This window comes from Mixophyes fleayi, chromosome 4 (genome assembly GCF_038048845.1).
Source record: "Mixophyes fleayi isolate aMixFle1 chromosome 4, aMixFle1.hap1, whole genome shotgun sequence".
Taxonomy (NCBI): domain Eukaryota; kingdom Metazoa; phylum Chordata; class Amphibia; order Anura; family Limnodynastidae; genus Mixophyes; species Mixophyes fleayi.
The window spans coordinates 167,641,822-167,663,249 of NC_134405.1; the positions used below are offsets into that span (position 1 = coordinate 167,641,822).

The 21,428-nt window shown below is 36.8% G+C and overlaps 1 protein-coding gene and 1 long non-coding RNA gene across 4 annotated transcripts in view; one reads left to right on the forward strand and one right to left on the reverse strand.

The window, feature by feature from the left end:
* LOC142152313 (uncharacterized) overlaps nucleotides 1–5,185 on the forward strand; it is a 136,546-nt gene extending 131,361 nt beyond the window's left edge. For both annotated transcript variants that reach the window (XR_012691316.1, XR_012691315.1), the window contains exon 3: nucleotides 4,864–5,185. This is a non-coding gene — a long non-coding RNA (uncharacterized LOC142152313). The remainder of the gene's footprint in view (nucleotides 1–4,863) is intronic.
* The window catches only part of LOC142152309 (chloride anion exchanger-like), a 141,307-nt gene continuing 120,980 nt past the window's right edge, over nucleotides 1,102–21,428 (reverse strand). For both annotated transcript variants that reach the window (XM_075208821.1, XM_075208822.1), the window contains 13 exons: nucleotides 21,182–21,329; nucleotides 14,579–14,692; nucleotides 11,989–12,066; nucleotides 11,505–11,600; nucleotides 10,656–10,762; nucleotides 10,187–10,256; nucleotides 10,010–10,102; nucleotides 9,837–9,932; nucleotides 9,399–9,638; nucleotides 9,207–9,261; nucleotides 6,405–6,550; nucleotides 3,898–3,963; nucleotides 1,102–3,170 (listed from right to left, as the gene is read on the reverse strand). In XM_075208821.1, coding sequence (XP_075064922.1) covers nucleotides 3,147–3,170; nucleotides 3,898–3,963; nucleotides 6,405–6,550; nucleotides 9,207–9,261; nucleotides 9,399–9,638; nucleotides 9,837–9,932; nucleotides 10,010–10,102; nucleotides 10,187–10,256; nucleotides 10,656–10,762; nucleotides 11,505–11,600; nucleotides 11,989–12,066; nucleotides 14,579–14,692; nucleotides 21,182–21,329 — 1,333 coding nt within the window. In that variant the 3' untranslated portion in view covers nucleotides 1,102–3,146. The remainder of the gene's footprint in view (nucleotides 3,171–3,897; nucleotides 3,964–6,404; nucleotides 6,551–9,206; nucleotides 9,262–9,398; nucleotides 9,639–9,836; nucleotides 9,933–10,009; nucleotides 10,103–10,186; nucleotides 10,257–10,655; nucleotides 10,763–11,504; nucleotides 11,601–11,988; nucleotides 12,067–14,578; nucleotides 14,693–21,181; nucleotides 21,330–21,428) is intronic.

Genomic DNA, 21,428 nt, shown 5'->3' on the forward strand with positions numbered 1-21,428 from the left:
GCATGGGTGTCACACAAATTTAGGAATCAGAATCAGGTATCTTGGAGAAGTAATTCTCTACCGTGGATTGCTGGTAAGATCATTAAGAAGTGTTGGAGTTCGACATTTTTTGAATGTTCTATTGTAAAGGATCTTAAAAGTTTGGTTTTACACTAAGAGTTTGGTTGGTCACTATAAATACCAGGATCATGGATTTAGCTAGGGCAGGATGATAATATATGAATAAATTATTGAAGAAATTTAGTTCTCAAATAATGGCACTGAAAACAGAAATTAAATGTCTGAAATGAACCAGGTTATATTTAGCAAATTTCAAAAATGCACACAATATTTGAATGATATACAAATTCTACATCTACATCTCTACCTACCTGACTGTCCTTCAAAAAATGTGATTCCCAACCATGGCCTTATCTGTATGGAGTTTGTATGTTCTCCCCGTGTTTGCGTGGATTTCCTCCGGGTGCTCCGGTTTCCTCCCACACCCCAAAAACATACTAATAGGTTAAACTGGCTGCTATCAAAATTGACCCTAGTCTGTGTTTCTGTCTGTGTGTGTGTGTATGTTAGGGAATTTAGACTGTAAGCTCCAACTGGGCAGGGACTGATGTGAGTTCTCTGTACAGCATTGCGGAATTAGTGGTGCTATATAAATAAATGATGATGATGATGAATTACACATTGCATCTGAATGTGTGCCTAAACATACACACATGCACGCAGAGCTACTCCACTCTCAATGCTCAGATTAGTACTGCAGTGACTAACACAGTGAGTGAAGTTAGGGAAGAAGAGGAAGAATACTTTGCATGATACTACTCCTCTCACAAGTGGATGTGATGATAGCTTCTGAGACAAGGTTTCTGTCTTGCCTCATGGGAGGGATGGCCCTGAGTGTATGCCCACATTAATATGATCATGTTCCATCTGAGCATCCATTGTGTGCAATAATTGTGGTGAACATCCCCAGCACATCACTTGCCCAAATGAAAACATCACCACTAAGCATATGCTTATATTATACATTAATTTAAACTTTTCATTTTTACTCTCAGTATAGTGCATGTTTCATCCTCATATAACTTCTGAAAGTAATGCCAATTCGGGTGCCAAATATTTGAATTTATTATACTTTTTGGAAAGCAAAAAAATAATAATAATAATAATAATAATAATAATAATAACAACAGTAGCAATGATTTATATTTACATATATTTATGGATTGGGCCATTTGTGGGCAGGGTACTTGGGCTTTCATGGCACGATTGACTTCCAAGGTGATATCCGTTTTTGTTTATTTTAGGAATGCATTTATATATGCACAGTCTTCACCCCTGTCAATTTGAATAACTCTCTAATTTTGCTTAAAACACCTATGTCTTTGCACAGTTCCACCCATCAAAAGAAAAAGTTAATAACACTACCCTCATTTCCGTCCCCCAAGTCCGATGCCTTGGGGTCATCCTTGATTCCTCCCTCTCATTTAAGCCTCACATTCTGTCCCTCTCAAAATCCTGTTACTTCCACCTTCGGAATATATCTAAGATACGTCCCTTTTGCACCACGGAAGCTACGAAAACCCTTGTTCACTCGTTTGTTATCTCTCGCCTTGACTACTGTAACCTTCGTCTCTCGCGTTTACCAGATTCTCGCCTTGACCCTCTTAAGTCTATCCTCAATGCTGCTATCCGCCTCATTTTTCTTTCCCGCTGCTCTGTCTCTGCAGTCTCCCTCCAACAGTCACTACATTGGCTCCCCATACCCTACAGAATTAAATTTAAACTCCTCACCCTCACCTTTAAAGCTCTTAGTCAATTTTCCCCTCCCTACATCTCCAATCTCATCTCTACCTACACTCCTACCCGCCCCCTCCGCTCTGCCTGTGCCTCACTACTTCACTGATCACCTCCTCTCACTCTCGTCTTCAGGACTTTGCCCGGGCTGCTCCCCTGCTGTGGAATGATCTTCCATGTTCCATCAGGTTAGCCTCTACTCTCAAAGGCTTCAACCATGCTCTTAAAACTCATTTCTTTATTCAAGTCTATCAGTCCTCCTCCTAACTTCCTTGTCCTGGCTCTCTCCCCCAATTAGTAGCACCCTATTTGTGTCTCCCTCTTCCCTTTAGGATGTAAGCTCTCATGAGCAGGGCCCTCTTTCCTTGTGTGCTCCTTCTATTGTTCCTTCACCCTTGGTACCTCTTGGCCTGCTTTGCTAGCCCTGTATTCCCTGTTTTCTTAAGCCTACTTCTCGCTTATTTCTACCATCCCTTTCACTATCTGTCCCAGAAATAATCTGATTTGCTTTACCCTGTCACCTGTGTTTGTATATATTTTTGTATCATGTTGTGTCTTGGTTCTCTGTTTTCTGTATATGTAATGTACGGCGCTGTGGACCCTTTGTGGCGCCTCATAAGTCAAAGATAATAATAATAATAACAATCCAAAATTACTGCCATCTAAATAGTAATTCATGATGTCATGATGCCATTTGTTGGTCCGTTACACTGTGGGTCAGGTAGTGTTCGTTCTGTTTTGGAGAAGTGTGGCCATCAGTCAGAAGGATTCCATGCTTTTCCATGGCTTTAGGATTAATCACCACTGGGCTTGATGAACAGCATTGCAAAAAGTGCCAATAGTTTTAATTTTAGAGATGTGTTTAATTAATGCTTTCATTGATCTGTGCTCTGTTGGTTGTATAATATTTACATTTGAACCTCCTAAATGCAAATACAAGTAGCATCATAAATGCAAATAAAATGAATTACAAGTGAAGGCAATAAATCACATTCCAGCATCTACAGTACCAAATAGTTTATATAAAATAAGTAGTTAAGTTTACATAATATGCTGGTTAAAAACAATAAGGCTAACATTGTCTAACTTCACTTCATATTAATTGATTTTATTTTTACTTTAATAAATATGTTTAAACATGTGTAAATAAATTTAATTTAAAACATAAGAAAAATATATTTTGTTTTGTAGTTTACACTATTCTCTTAACACTCTCTGAAATAAGAAAAACATGTCATAGTTTCACACTGTTTGCGTACTGAAGTCTCTCTTGAAGTATTACGTGGGTAATGTCATCATTGAATAATAGTCCCTGAATAATCAGTCATGACAAGTGCTATGTTGAATATAAGTCAGAATTTAGTTTCATGCCCCACCTAAAAAGCAGAAACAACTGTCAGATTCAGAAATATGACATACGTATTAGATGACATAATGGGAGAAGTTGGACAGCATAAAGAAAGCTGGGACAATAAAGAATAGTAGATACAATAAAAATAGTAAATACAATTAAAATGCTATGAAAGCAACACATTGTTCTATAGAAACCACACTAGGGTATTTTCCTCCTAAACTATGATAGAGCGCACTACTGCAGTATAAACCTGCGCTGTTTTTTTTACTAATTAGTCCTCATTATTAAGTCACTGTACCGAGTGACGATGTGTCAAGTAAAAAAAGAAATCAATGAAATTGAAGTTTGTCAAGTAATGAAGCACTGATCCAGCTTCAAAAGGCACAAGGAGGCCACATGTTATTCATAAGACAAGTCTAGACTGATTACAGGAAAAGCTGGCAGCATTAGTGTATCTGTTGTAATGATCATTTATTAGCATATTTTTTTAAGGTAGGGTCTGGTGTGACACATGGGTAATGTAAATATTACCATCTCTCCTTGTGATAGGTTGCAGGATAAAATAAGCCTAACTGTGGTTGGTCTAACCCAGGTACCCATAATGCAATGAATTCTAAAGTGACAATTACTTGCACCAGGTTGGCACAAAGACATAAAAAAACTAAAATAAGTTATTCATTTGTTGTTTAATTATTTTTGTACTTACTTTTGACAATTGGCACTTTATTTTACAACAAATATCAACTTACCTCCAGTAAGTCACTGTAGATGTTTTCTTTTTTAACTCCATTTGAAAGGAAAATGTTGTCTGTTTCCTGTTTTTAGGAAATAAAATATCACGTTAACGTTTTAAAGGAATTGTCTGCAGTAAATACCGAAATGTTACCGTTCTTTGGAGAAACTTGAATAATGGCTACACAGACATTAACTTCTGGTGATTGGATATATGCAACTGCTAACCAATCTAGTGCAGTTGGCATTCATTCCCCATTTCCATTTCCTTCCTGGGTATGATATTATATTATAATGTTTATTTAATATGTGTGGCCAATGGCTTTAGTCAGTCTATTTCTAGCACAAAATGTATATATTTGTTGGCTCTCTCAAGCAGCCCCACCAACATTGACATTAAGCTGTATGTGTATGTCATATATGTATATTTGTGTATGTGCACATGAATTGATCCTTTTATAGTTAATTGAATTAGGCTGGGTATACACTATACAAAATTTCTCCCGATGCGATAACCTTAACGATTTTACCGACGATTAAAAAAAAAAGTCCCAATCAGCATGCTGATTCATGTGTAGACTCTAAACATATTTTACACAATTTACCTTCTGATCTGTGCTCTTCATCTGTCATAACCATCTGCTGAAAAGATCATGACTCTGCCCACTCTATAGAAAATGCCTACACTGCTGGTCGTGAGGACATACATACTCCAGAATCTGCAGGACATCGTTCCATCATTGAACGAGATCTTTAGTTAAGTTTAAATATCAAATGAAGCGATATGATGAGCTTTGGAAAGATAATCGTTCATCATTGGAGCGCACACACTAATGCGATATCGGACCACACGCTTGTTTATCATGTGATTAGCCCGATAATCGGCTGAAAATCCTTTTTAGTGTGTACCCAGCCTTATACAAAACATGCTACAACCATCAGATCATAGTTGTTGCAGTTTAAATGTGACTCCTCTCTTGCAGACTGGTTGATGGACACTCACAGCTCTAAATCAACCAATCATGCTGGAGCCTTAACGTGAAGAGCAGATCCAGTCATTAATAGCATGGATCCGAACCGATAAACTAAAAAGCAGTTATAGGCAAGTAAGTGTTTATTTAAAAAAAAAATGTCCTTAAAGGTAGATATTTAAGTATAAATATAGGCATAGATATCCTTTAAGATAGGCAGACGCTGTTTCCCACCCTCACCCTACCTATGTTTGCATTACCATTTTTCATGAGCTTTGCTACAGTTCATTTTTTTATCTTCAGCTTTTATTCTGTAGTGAATGACATATGCCTTTATTTTTCCTGACTGCACTTCTCAGCATAGAAGCTTTGTAAGCTTTCTATACAGCTGAAGGAACTGATTTATCTATAGGTAAAGAGCACTACTGCCGATAAAAACAGGAGATTTTGCCGGCAATAGGGCTCTTCTTCACTTTGCTCCATGCATGACATGGAAGGGTTATTGCTGCTGACAACATTGCTATCGCCTGTGGTAACATTCACTGGTGCTATAACCAAGGACAATAGCCGATGCATGGGGAACCCTATTTAACATGTTTAGTGGTGGAAGTTGCACTTCCACAATACCTCAGGTTGACAATAACAGATTGCTGTGGATAAAGTATTTTTTGGACATGTTAAAATATATTACATTTTTTTTAAAATAAGTGTTATCTATCATAATAACTTTTTTTTACCCATATAAGGTGACTCAAAAGCCCAAATCTGCCTCAAGCCGACTAATACATGCGTATATCTGTACAGAATGGCATGATGCGTTATATTAACACTTGCCGTTTCAGCCAGTATTACCTTTACTAAAAAAAATTGTTGCTAAATTATTTTTGTAGCCACAATAAGCAAGGATAAAATGCATAAGCAAGGGTGATAAATAGGCCAACAATCCTCGGCAGTGCTTGTAGTCTTTTCCTTAGGCACAAACTATGTGATGTTATATTTTTCAAGAACATGCCTTCAAGAACATTTTATTGCCTACTAGATTTGACTGACTGACTCTTAAATTCTGCATTTGTCCACACCTACATACAGTAAACACTGAAGACACACACTCAAATAATTATAAATATACCTTTAGTTTATTTGTTGTAATTCACATAGTACTGTGTCAGATGGTGTTATTCTGTGTTTTATGCAATTGTGGCTATAGTATCTTGTGTGACGGACACTGAGACAGGGCATTTAGCTATGGCACTGAATGGCTTGATAGAAAAGTTCCCATGCATTATGATTGGTCTATGACTCCATGAACAAGCCAATGTGATCCCCACATTTTCCAGCCAGCCTGATCAAAATCTAGTCCCATTGAAAGTTTGATCAGACAAGATGATCATTTTGGGCCCACACAACCTAGGCCAGCTACCAAGATGCTCTCCACAAATCCACAACATACTAAACAGGAGAAGCATCACACAAAAATAAAAAATGTAATCAAAATGAAGCAATTGTTTTCTAATATTTTTTATTTTATTGTCAGTAATATTAATAGGAGTTACCTTGTTTAGCCCACTTTTTAATGCATATTGCATGCCATTTTTTTCAAGAACATGTAGAACTGCATCATGGATGGTGAGGAAAAACATTGATGTTTTAATATCATCATCAAAAAATGAACTTCGTTTTAACTTCTCCAACACAGAATCTATTGGATGAAAAAAAAGTCAGTGGTTACAATTTCAATGAAATGCATATGTTACAGTGTTTCCTGTTGTGTGATATAATTTGTGGTAGCTCCAGTTTGGGTTAGTTGTATTGCTCGGGGCTCACTCACACCTTTCCGCTGTTAATGCACTTTCAGAAGCTAATTTTTTTGACTGTGGCATGATCTATGTACTAAATCACTAAAATAGTCCACATTAGTTTTCTCCCTAGGTTACCCTAGTACCACCCTCTACACAATTAACACAAAACAACAACCCTCTGACCAACATTGTTGTGTGACTGATCACACAGCCCACTCAACACTTTTTACCTTTGCATTCTAGCTGGTCCAATGTGCAATATTATGTAGCACATCTCTGTGTTTCAAACTCCCATTGTCCTATAGATTGTAAGCTTGTGAGCAGGGCCCTCTTACCTCTCTGTCTGTATGTATTACCCAGTATTGTTTTATTAATGTTGGTTCTTAATTGTCAAGTGCTACGGAATTTGCTGGAGCTATATAAATAAATGTTGATGGTGATGATGATGATGTGTTATACCAATTTTTCCAGCACATATGTGTAAATGAGCCCTTAGTCGTGTAATAACATTTTAGTCATGCAGTGTGTGAAGCCCATGGGAACCAGATAAGAACAACATGAAAACAATCAATTGGTGTCATTCCCACGTATAACCACAATATACAGTACATTAATCTTCCACTTGATTGCATTGAACCATTTAACTTATGCTATCTAGAGTACATGCCAGTAATTGCTAATCAAAATTACAAGTAATTGGATAACTTACACCTGAACCTGTTATATTGGATTTACATGTCTAGAAGCTGTGCACATTCAATAATATGAAGATATCAATATTATGGCTCCATCCTTTCAATGTTCTTCAAAAGCGAGATTTTTAGTTCCTAAAAAAGACTGCCTTGCATACATTACATGACTTTCATATATTATATATTTATATTGCTATATTTTAGTGGCCACTAAGTCATCCATTCAGATGATTTTACTATTATATGAATAATGTGTATTTTTTACAGTGTTTAATTCCGATGGATAGAATGACTTTTTAGATACTGAATATTGATATTAAATCGGTCATTGTTATCAGGGGATTGGTCATAGGCCTCACCGGGAGGTTTTCCAGTAGGCCGGAGGTTCATGGGGCCACTTAAGACAATTTTTTCTGTTTTATGGAAAAATCTGGGCTGCCCTAGCCTATTAGTGGCCGACCCTAACATTAATTTGCTTCCTAGTGGCTGGCCTTCCCCAGGGATTATCAAGCAACCTTATTGGATTTGCTGCAGGGTTCAGCCCAAGGCTAACCCTTCCATTTCTTTTCCTCAACTCCCCGGTGGGCATGCGACCCATTTCATGCAAACAGTAAGGTGATAGTCCAGTTGCAGGTAGCCCCCTTTCTCTAGCTATGTGACCCGCAAATACACAGGGGCACCCAGAGGACCGCAGCTGTAAATCGTTAGTACCGTAAACTGGGCCAGCAATGCAAAGGTAGTAGGATAACAGCCTATGAATCAAGAGCCAGACATGTTAAATCCAGGTAAACAATCTCAATGTTTCCTGTTGAAAGAAACCGATGAAACACATCCAATTAGCACTCACCTAACCCCTCCGTTTTATTCCACTATCTCTCAGCAAGTTCAATTTGAAAATCATGAATTTACTTAGTATGATATATATATAAAATTGATATAAAAGATGCATATGCAATCACAATAAAAAATAAATATTTTCCTTTGACATTTTGATGTAGATGGAAATATTTTTTAATGTGGATTCAGGTGATAATTTCAACAGCTTTTTATTGGATATGTATATTAGTGTTCTATTTTATGTGGAATAGTTCAAGAAAATACTGCAATTGAAATTTAATTGAGAGAGTCATGTTGGCCTAACACTGACTAAAGCAATAGCTCCGCCGTGTGCTGGTTACTCCCACGTTTAGCTACATGGTGGCAGCCACACGGTGATCTGCCTTCTGTTGACTTGACCCCTCCTACTGATAGTTTGGCCACACTAACTACATGAGTCCACTTTCAGAATATTTTCCAATTCGATTAGATATAATTGCTAGCAATGTTATAGCACTGATTTGCTTCTCTTTTTTTATGTTTAATAGTCAGTCTATTATTAACGGCAGGTTGAGATTCTCTCTTGATCTTTTTTTATATTACAACTAGGTATTTTTCTTCTTGCCGGTGCTATATGCTCTACTTGCACTTTTGTATTGTTCTGTTACGACTGATAAATATGTTGTGTACTGAGAAAAATAATGTAAAAAACCCTTAATTTCCTGATTGTTCATATCTAACTCTGGACGTCACTACTACCACTAAAGTATTATAATGTTGATGGAGGGCATAAAGTTAGCAAACGAGGGTTGCAAAGTTCCCTTTCAACAGTCTGGAAAAGAAAGAGTATAAACTCCAGCTTGTATTGAGAAGCTGCTGTTACGTGCCACTGTTTGTTGGATTTTGTTTCAGATTTTAATACTATTCTTTCCAGATAATTCAATTTAGATGGAACAGTAAAAATGAATCAATAATGTCAATAATAAAACCACATTATACAGTTCTAATTATAGTGAGTAAGCCTTTATAGTTAGAAATATTCACTTACTGTCTGCAGCAGCAATGTACGTGTCTACTTCAACTTTATTAAATTCTTTCAAAATCTGTAAAAATAATGACATTGTTTGCACAGTCCTTACTCTTGAATTATGACAGCATTATGATGATTACAATTACAACTAGATTTTCACATATATATATTATATATATATATATATATATTTATATGGCAGGTTCTTACCCCTTTCAAAGCTTTCATTCCAGTCATATCGATGAATGATACTGCTCCAAAGTCAAGGATTAAACTGTGGATATCAACCCTGGGGACCTGCATATTCTTAGGAAGATCCTTGTTCCAGTCTATGTCAATGGGTAGATCAGCGGTGTTTATTGGTTGGTCCAGCTCTTCAATCCTGTTATTGTCCAGTTCATCTTCATCCTCAGACTCTTTATAATCATATGATGTACAGATCAAGCCTTTCTGGAGGATGACATTTTGAGAAAAAATATAATTTACTACTGTAAGAATTTAAACATGTAAATAACCCTGCAACAGATAAATATACCTTAAATAACAGTGTCTATTGCATTAAACTCAATAGAAGTATCAAGTTGCATTACTATACAGTATGTATTCATTTTCTGCACTCATGGCTATTTCATTCTAGGTTCCACTTACTGATGTGACATGTAGTTCTCCCTTCTTTACCAACTTTTTTATTTTTCTCAGAGCCTTGTTCCGCTTACGTAACACCCACAGTGGATTAAAGCCAGCCTTGAAATGACAAAAACATCATTGTTCACAATAGGAAGAAAAGCTTTCTGAGAACATGCAATGAAACACATACTTACAGCAGCAATAAGCTTCTCTTTGAAGAATTCACTATTGGCAAAAAAGACTGGAGATGGGCATCTGAAAACCTTTAGTCCCTCTGGCTCGAAAATCTGTGCACAATAACAACAGTTAATGAGACATATTCAGCACATATTCCTGTACACACACAATCTTGGTTATTTAATTGGACTTACGTCATTATAGTCCTTCTTATTTTTGTAGATGTCAGTTTTGTCAATATTAACTATCACTGTAAAGTTGGGGCTGCAGGAAAAAGGAAGGTTTTGTCATGTAATGTTTCAATGGATCAATACCAGTAGACAGTACAGTAAAGTACACATCTATGTCTATCTTAGACTGATCTTACTCTGTCACTGCTCCACATCTGCTGCACCCTTACCTACAAAGTCTTCAATGACACCACCCCTTCTTACATCTCAAATCTCATATCAACATGCTCTCCCTCCCACCCTCTTAGCTCTACCTCTGACCTGCGCCTCATTTCGTCATTTCGCCTCATGCAGCTATTATCCTTAATTACAACTGAATCCATATATTCATGAATTGAAAAACACAATTAACCATTTTATGCAAAGAATGAAAAAAATGTGTCAAATGTTCCAGCATAAAATACCTGAAAGGTGCAATAAGCAATTTACTTACAATTGGACCCGGAACACCACTGTAAGGAGTTCAATTCCTACACCAGCAGCAAGCCCAAGATCCAGGCCAAGAAGTACAGCTGCTAAGAACGTCAATATCCACACAAGCTGTAAAGAACAGCCACACATTACTTTATGTTACTGGATTTTATACATTGCTAGAAGTAAACATTCAGATGGGCGGAACTCTTCATGAACACACATCTTTGTGGACATGCGCAGTGCAAATGTTTGTAATTTACTCTACACATAAGTTCAGTTCAGCATTAGACCCTAAGGGGTTTATTTACTAAACTGCGGGTTTGAAAAATTGGAGATGTTGCCTATAGCAACCAATCAGATTCTAGCTGTCATTTTGTAGAATGCACTAAATAAATGAAAGCTAGAATCTGATTGGTTGTCATAGGCAACATCTCCACTTTTTCAAACCCGCAGTTTAGTAAATCTAGCCCTAAGTGTTTTTGAATGTAATTGTACCTAAAAATTTGGTGTATTTAAATTTATTTTTACCAATAACTTGGTTGATTATGCTATGGTGTTTAGTAAGAGGCGACCTTAATGTATTAAAAGCATGTAGATGACATGCTATTATTACACATTATACAGATGATGTGCTACTACATGCAATAGTAAAATCGAAGATAAAAAAAATCAATATTATTAGTTCTAAATTTACGTAGGTTGTATTTTTCTATAATGTTCAGTAAAGCATGTCTTTATTCAGCAATTGGAATGGGGCCCATAGTTATAAAAGATAAAATGTATTTTGTTTATAGACAGAAATAGAACAAGGGACACATGACAAATATGAATTAGCATCATCAGTTACAACAAATAATAATAAACTTACACAGTCATATTTATCTCTCTTGAATAACACCGGGATTTCATTGAACTTCATCAGCATTCCTTTCAAATTTATCAGGATTATAGCTGCCAAAACAGACTAAAAAAAATACTTGTTTGAATAGACAAGTAAATATAATTTGAATACAAGTGTCATAATATTGAAAAGGTAAAAGCCAAACACAAAAAAGTGTCTGTTAACATTAACTATTTATTGGCAAGAGGTCATGGCTCTGAAGGTGTTAATCTTTCTTAGCTGCTTCTATTAGGTTCATATTAAAACATTGAATGGGTAAAACTAAGTCTGCAATACTCTAAGGCTCTCTCTATTCATTTACAGTTCTTCATAATAATAATAATTGAATGAACAGTAATGATTATACATACATTTTCATGTAAAATAATAATTTACTTTATAATAAAAATAAATATGTATTTCTTAATAAACATAGTAAAAGAAGGCATAATAAAAAAGAAGGCATAATTACCTTTGGTAAAGGTTCTAGGAGGTATCCAATAGCCAATATCACTATCATAACAACTATACCAGATAATAATCCAGCAACCTGGCAGGATAATAGAGAATGCTATAAGTATTATATACAGTATTAAAATGCAATAAACAGTTAAATGTCAAGGGGTAATGGGATATGATGTATTACTGTCAATATGTTACTTGTAATAGGTAGCATTATAACCCGATAACTATTTTTTCATGGCACAGTTCTGGTTTCATATAACATAAGTTGTTACTATTTGTGATGTGAATGATCCAATGTTTCCGCACATTGATGTAATAGGAAATAGGAAAACTTGTTATTTTTATAATGAGCACTACTACATCACAAGCTCTGCTTCTATGATACCCCCATCACATGACTGCCGTACAATCTGCCACCATTAGCTATGTCTGTTACTAGGTTACTGAAGAGCGTATGGTCAATGGGGTTCTCACTGATACTCGATCAAGGTATCCAGGAAGAATATTATAATTAGAGGTCATGGAAATTCAAATATAACATCCACCAGTGGCACCTGTTGGTTACAGTGTTCTAGTAGCTGGTATATGCTTTTTATTATGAACAAATACTATTTTAGGCAAATAATATTTTCATTTTTTGATTAGTGCTAAAAATTACACATAGTTACAATATTAATCATATTAATAAAACACTATCATTTTTTTTTTAATTATACCTCTCCTTTAAATGTACCATGGACAGAAAAGCAAGAGAATTGTGCATTGATTATTTTGCATTGCTGAGCATAATGAGTTTAGTATTGCTCTAATAACCTCCATGCCTGCAGCATTTTCTCTGTGTTTTACTCATATCTGTGCTCCATTTAGAGTGTGACATGCAGAAAAGTAAAAAAATGCTTCTAAAGCTCCCATCTGAATAAAGATTACCTTTCTGCCAAAATATAATTTTGCTGTAATTAAGGTGATTGTTTCCTTAAGACATAAGTTTTACCCAAATTTGGAAGATTTACACTTGCTTTCAGTGCTCAGTTAAGTTAGCAGATATTTTAAAAATAATCTATTTTATATTATCTTAACCTGATTGGGCTTTCAAACAGAACACGGATCTGCTAAACTGGCATAAAACAGGCACCTTTTGTAAATCCTCCCAAATACTGTTATCCAATTGCGGGCTACCTGTCAAGTTAACTGAATGGGATATGTAATGGCCCTGATAGCCAAGTAGTCTGCTTTGTTCTCTTAGAGACAAGTAGAAGTTATAAACTAGTTGTAATATGTTATATGAATATGTCTGCATATACAATATGAAATGTTCTATTTTTTTCTTTTTTAATCTACTACTATATATGCTTTGTTCCCTAAGACAGCAACACAAAAATAACAATAATTTTCAAATAATGTTATTACCAACAGGGGATATCAATTTAAACATAATTAGATTAAAGTTACCCTTTAACATAAATGGATTATCATTGTTTATGATTCAGTGTTCTGGACCTCAGCACACTTCCAGGAAAATATAAGTGTGACAATCACTATAACTATATAAACTGTTTCCTTCATGCATTTGAATGTTAAAGAAAGTTGTAACCAATCATGGCTTTGCAGAATTATGAACAATTGCATGTGACTTTACAACTAAATGTATGTAGCTAACAACATCAACGTTGGACATACAATCTATGTATTGGTTTGAAGTGTATTCCACTAAATGTTCAAGCTTAGGAAAGGCTAGAAACTTCTTTTAGACGGATGACTTGGCAACTAAGAAATATGGCCTGGTGATTTGAGCATGTCTTCAATGTGACTTTCTACTGCTATGTTATTTCCCCCTTCACAATGGAATTGGGCTCTGAATGATAGCTCCCTTATGCAGGTGCATTAGAGGGTTTGAGAGTGCAGGGAAGTATAATGTACGAGGGCACCATAGTATGTGGTACAATGTATTAAGTACACACTGCATCTAATACAATATTACTGTAAATAATACGATGGTCATTTCAGCTTATAGTTGTCTTATAAGCAAATAAATACTGGTCAGTTAAGATGCTACCTACCAATGTGGATAGCAGTAACAACATTTTTGTGTGGAATGAAAAGAAGAAAAAAATAATAGACACAAACCTTCTGACTTCTAGGGCCTGATTCATTAAGGAAAGGATTTGAACCTTGGCAAAACCATGTTGCATTGGAAGGGGAGGTAAATTTAAAATGTGATTCCAGATTTATATATGGGGTAGAGCATGTCCTAAATCAACTTTAAATTTCAGTGTACAAATAAGCTATCAAGTATTTGTGTGCTACATGACAAAAACATACAGTATTTAACTTATGTGCAAAATAAAAAACTAATTTACACCCCTTGCATTGTAACATGGTTTTGACCATTTGTTTGCCTTTCTTTCCTTAATGAATCAGGCCCCTAATGTTTAGATACAGATTTGAAGAGACTAGCAGTCATGTATTGTGTATTATGAAAAGTTGCCAAAACCATATATTTGTCTGTGTTTTTATGGACCTGTTTGAAAACAAAATGCTTATTACGTAATTTCTCATTTAATTTGAAATTATTAAGCAATTGGATGCACTTTTAATACCTGGGTTTTGCCTCCAGTGCTTTCTTGTACAGATGACCTTGATAAAGATGTACTTGCAGCAAATCCTTTAAATGACCCACACAATATATTACTCATTCCAAATGCTATTAATTCCTGTAGCAGAGATGGTGAGATAAGAAAATACATATATTATTATTCTCTAGCAACTCTGCATTACTTATACACAAGAGAAATCATTGGCACCAGTTACAGTATGCATGATACTCAAGGATAATTTGTATTTTATACTGAGCACCAGGGCCGGACTGGGACTAAAAATCAGCCCTGGCATTTCAAGTACACAGGCCCAACTCAGTACCAGCATGAAAGAAACTGTGTGCCGCCGCTCAGCGGCGGCGCCGAAAAGGGCATAGCCACATTGTGTTGTGGGTGTGGCCAACATGGGGCATTAATACATACATTATATTAAAACATTACATTTATCATGCCCTCCCAGCCACATCACGCCATCCCCATCCCACTGGGGATGCTTCTGGTGGTGCTGAAATCCATAAGGGTGGGAACTTCCTGTAGAGTGAGCAGGGAAGCTCTTTGTCTCACGAGATTACCAGATCTTGTGATACTTAGAGATCCTCGGCTTTCTCTGCAGGCTGTGTCCTGTCCAGGAACTGAGAGCAGCTATCAGTTCCCTTCCCCTAACCAGAGCTGGATTAAGGCTCAGGGGACCCGGGGTATTTAAGACAACAGGGCCCCTATTATGTAACATGGTTATCATTTTAGACAAATACATAGGCAATGCTGTGTGCACTACTGTTAGAAACACACAGCTCTGCCTTCACCAGCAGTAAGTAGTGGAGCAGGACATACCTCCCAACTGTCCTTGCAGTCAAACCAAATGCTGACTAAGTGAGACAGTCACCCAAATTCAGGACTGCCCCACCAGATTCAGGACAGTTGGCAGACTGTCCTGCTCTCTCCTACCTGTCTTGGTCACTTTCACCACTTGTAGCAGCTGGTTTCTTTAGCTCAGTTCTTTCTTGTCTTGATCCTGGAATATTGGATGCCCAATTCTGAAAAAAATGGGGTACATGAGATTTAGAAAACTCCAACCAGCCCAGGTGTTAAAACAATAGCACTCACGTTTTATAATTAGGCCTCCCTCCAGTCCCCACAATAATAATATTCACATTTAATAAGTAGACCTATTTCCCTCCAACCAGCCCCAACATTAAATTAACAATATACCCATTTACTCAAAACATATTTCCCTCCCTGCAGACAGTTCCAGCAATAAATTAAATAGCATTAAAGTTTAATAAATATAGCCATTTTCCACAACCATCCCCAGCAATAAATAATTCATATTCACATTTAATAAATAGCCCTCCTCCCCAAAATCAGCCCCATATTTAATTGATAGCCCTAAACCACCCCAGCATGAAATTAAAGGTTCCTTCACCTCACCTTAAATAATTAGCCCCATCTACACTCCACCATTAAAATAGCCTACCTCCCACCTCCATTCCCTCACATATTATATTAAAATACTGCGTGCACACTCCACCACACACACTATATACATGGCCCCACACACACACACTATATATACACATGGCCCCACACACACACACACACACACTATATATACATGGCCCCACACACACACACACACAGACTATATATACATGGCCCCACACACACACACACTATATATACACATGGCCCCACACACACACACACACACACACACACACACACACTATATATGCACATGGCCCCACACACACACTATATATACACATGGCCCCACACACACACACACTATATATACACATGGCCCCACACACACTATATATACACATGGCCCCACACACACACACAAACACACACACACACACACTATATATACACATGGCCCCACACACACACACACACACTATATATACACATGGCCCCACACACACTATATATATGTATATATATATATATATATATATATATATGGCCCAACACATATACTATATATACATGGCCCCACACACACACACACTATATATATATATATATATATATATATATATATATATATATATATAGCCCCACACATATACTATATATACATGGGCCCACACATATACTATATATACATGGCCCCACACATATACTATATATACACATGGCCCCACACATATACTATATATATACATGGCCCCACACACACTATATATATATACATGGCCCCACACACACTATATATACACATGGCCCCACACACACTATATATACATGGCCCCAGACACACTATATATACATGGCCCCACACACACTATATATACATGGCCCCACACACACTATATATACATGGCCCCACACACACTCTATATATATATATATATATATATATATATATATATATATATATATATATATATGGCCCCACACATATACTATATATACATGGCCCCACACACACTATGTATATATATATATATATATATATATATATATATATATATATATATATATATATATATATATGGCCCCACACATATACCCCTTATACAGTATGAAACTCAATACATAAAATATTACTACAATATTTTTGGCAAAAATGTCTTGAAGTGCTATGATAATGAGGAGGGCACAGGTTAGAGAAAGGAAGAGGGAGGAATTATGATATTTTCAGCACAGCGCCAGCCAGCCAGCCCCCACTGAGACACACACTTACCTTGTAACGGCGCTGCTCGGCGGACAGTTTCAATGTGATGTTTGGGCAGTAATCACATGGGACGCGCACCACGTGACAGGTGCCGTCCCCTTTGATTACTGGCCGGATATTACATTGAAACTGTCCGCCGAGCAGCGCGCAGTGAGCTGCGCTACTTGGTCGGGCATCCTGCCTTGCTGGATCGGCCCAACTAGCCATCGGCCCTTCTGGCATTTGCCAGAAGTGTCCGAAGGCCAGTCCGGCCCTGCTGAGCACCTCTTAATCCCAAATACGTATTATGCAGGGGTGGGGTGGGCCAGGGGGCAGGGGGCATATGCCTACAGGCCGCTTGGTCTGGTACCTCCTTTGGGCCACATGTCTGTATCTGCGGTGCAGTCCGCATATACAGAATGCTATCCAGTGCACAGTCGACAGCCTCACATGTTAAGTGATGCGGCCACGTCACTCATTAATAAAATATTGTACGACAGGTGGTAGTACAATATTTTATTAATGAATGATGCAGCCGCATCGAGTGACATGTGATGCGGCTGCCTGTGCACTGGATAGAATTCTGTATGTGCAGACAGCACCACATGTACAGAATGGCAACAATACCACTGTGCTACAGTGCTACAGGGCTCCTGCCATAGCCTACAGGAGCCCTGTAGCTTCAAATCACTGAGGGCTCCTTACAAGGAGCTATTCAGTCTATCAGACAGGCTTCCCCAATGTCTTGTAAGAAAAATATACTGCATCGGGTATGTTCTTACTTAGTCCAGGAAGCAGAATAAAAACATTTCCTTATAATTGTGATAATTCACATATTTATAGAATAATATATACTGGCACGCTCATTTAATAGGATTACTCTATATTCCACTCGAGACTCTGTTACCATCTCGAATAAGGTGCATTCATTTATTTCAATAGGAATGCGCTCCACAATAAGATTTAATGACTAGCATATTTGTTTGAAAAATATCTATGGACTCTGCATTAACATCGAGCATACAACCTATTTAACCCCATAATTATATTACAATTTCTGGATGCACTATTATTTGCACAGGGTTAGTAATAGGGTAACTCGACACATATACATGTTTATTGTGCAGACTTTACTATATACATTACTATATGTTGAGTGAACTATGAGGCGCCTCTCTAGCAGTTTTTCTGCTAATTTTATCAGTTTGAATAATTTGGTTCAATATATCCATCTCTTTCTTTTAATATCTGATTGAGTTATTACATTATTTTAATGCATACCAATAAAGTTTAATAAATGTTATTTATTTTGGCTCTCTGAGTGCCCTGAATGTACACATCCCCTTTTATCGTTATTTCCCCAACGTCTTGCATGCACCAGTTGTTACTCAGCTGACTCCTGCACGTTCCAACTGGCATTGTGCTTTCTGTTGACCAGATTTGCAAGATAATATTTTAAAAGTTTTGTATGCCTTATCAATCAACGGGATCATTATGAGTTCTATGGAGTAACATCTGGGCCCCTGTGCAAAGTGTTTATGGGTGTGTATATATATATATATATATATATATATATATATATATATATATACACACAAGTTAACCCGTGCATGATACTCATGCATTCTAGTCAAATCAAGCTACTTAAGGTGTTAAAAAGGTTCTTGTCATGCATTTTGGCCATAGCCCAGGCCTCCTCAGGGGAAGAGCGTTACTTCCCGATGCAAGCGCCCTTTTTTAACTTGGTTTTGTCCACATGTCACCACCTCGTCATTTTTCTCCATAACCTCATCCTTCATCTTTATCGCCACATCTATCCAGATGTCTATCCAGACACAGGGATCTCTCTTAGCGGTCCTGGATATCACACTCCTCTCGCTCTGTCACCCCCGGCAACCACCAACCACTCCCAACTGTCACCCCCGGCAACCACCAACCACTCCCAACTGTCACCCCCGGCAACCACCAACCACTCCCAACTGTCACCCCCGGCAACCACCTACCACTCCCAACTGTCACTTCTCCTTCAAGAAATATATATATATATATATTTTAAAATCTTTATAAACACTTTTAACAATTAACAAATTAAATTAACAATTTAAAAACATCTTAGTATATCAAATTTCAGCCCTTTCTGAGTTTTTTTCCCCACACACACTAAGAATTTAGTAGGTCAGTGTATAACTCCGCCCAGCAGGTGGCGCTGCAGCTTGGTTTTTTTTTCCACACACACAGACTAACACACGCCACTAGGCTTTTATATTATATTATATATATACATATATATATATATATATATATATATATACATATATATATATACATATATATATATATATATATATATATATATATATATATAAATACATATACCGAAAAACACCCTTTAAGGCTGGGCCGCTACTTATGTGCTAGTGCTGTGTGCTTGCCCCGCGGGCTAAAGTCTGCCAGTCAGCCCCTGGTATCATCCTTCCAGGTTGGGAAAAGAAAATTTGGAAATAAGCCAATCCCTAAATCCTTAAACACATCCAGGTGTTATAATAACAAAAGCAATACAAAGTGGTGTTAGAAAATATGAAAAATGTAATATATACATACACACAACACAGGAGAAGCTGCAGCAAAACATTAAAAACAATATCAAACCAAATATTTTCCAGGTGGTAGATTCTAAAGCATTGCATTGCATGGACACATGGGGGCAGTAGCAATCCTATCTCCTTTATATTGTATATTGCTCAGCTTTACTATGTGATGCTTAATATGCGCTAAAATAAAGGCTGACTTGGCTACAACCTAGGACACTCGGCCTTTTGGGGGGGCAACATTTTTGGGGGTGCAAAATTGTGACAGGGAGAGGTATAAACTGAAATTAATTTTAAAATATAAGAGAATAGTTGTTCTCCAAAGTATAAATAAACAATAAAATATGTATGTGTGAAATAAAAATGTATTAATGTTTTAATCTTGACATATACCTATGGTATAGGATGAAGACAATGAGACATCCTTGGGTGAGCACTTGAGGATAAGCGAGTAGGAGAGACAAGGATGGCAACAGACACAGACGTGACAGCCCCCTCCCCATTCATATCTTACCCTCAGTAGCACTCAATCATTCCTCTTTCTGCAATACAGTTCTAATTTTAACGAAAACTAAATGAGTTACAAAGGTTGATGTGATCCTTTTAAAGAGCCAAGTGGAGCTGTGTTTTCGAAAACACAGGAACATAAACATTGGTGGGTGGGTGCGTGAATGAAGTCGGATTTTAAATTAAAGATCGATTTCTTTCAACTACTGCGCACTAGTCTAGCGTGGAAGGCAAGGGGGTGCTACGAGCGTATTAGCCTACGGCGGTCTGAATAATTTTGGAGTAAATCTAAATAACCATCTGAATATAAATTTACAATTTGGGGGCATGTGTTAAGGTTTCCATATTTAAAAATCATTCAACCCCTCATTTCTGAGTTACTGCAATATGCCTGTGTGTAGACAAACACTCTCATCTTAGGTCACTTTTGTGAATTTTAATTTAATCTCCAATTTTAAATATAAAGTCACAAATAGATGGAGAAGGGGCAGTAATTGAAATGTCATATTTTCAAATAATTTAACTATTTAATAAATCTTAAGCATGTGTTTATGGATAGTTTTCATGTACTTGACCAATGTCAATGACCAATGTGAACGGGTCACCACATTAAGGAATAATAATAGTAATAATAATAGTAATAGCAATAATAAAATTAAAGTAGTGGTGCTAATAAGATCACCCTTAGACATCTAAATTGTCAATCCTTTTGTTTTTGCTTCCATGTATGTGATGGAATATTTCAAGCCAAATGCTTAAAGAGCGGTTTAGACTTTACAGAGCCTAAAGATACATAAAATAAACAATAATTTAGCACTATATTGCTACAATTAAAAACATGTTTCTTACCTGATTACCATTAGTATTGTAGTTATGCTTGATTGCATAAACTTTACCAACGGAAAAAGCCACGGCAAATCCAACGATGGCAATAGAAAAAGCATTAGCAATGGTTGCTTGAAAAACAGATATACTTGGCACTATAGGAGGCTCATATCTGTGCAGATGAATGTTTTTTGTTAGTATTAAATTAAAACATTTACCAAGTGACTTTGTTTATGTTTAAACATTGGCTCATTACCCACTGGAATTTACT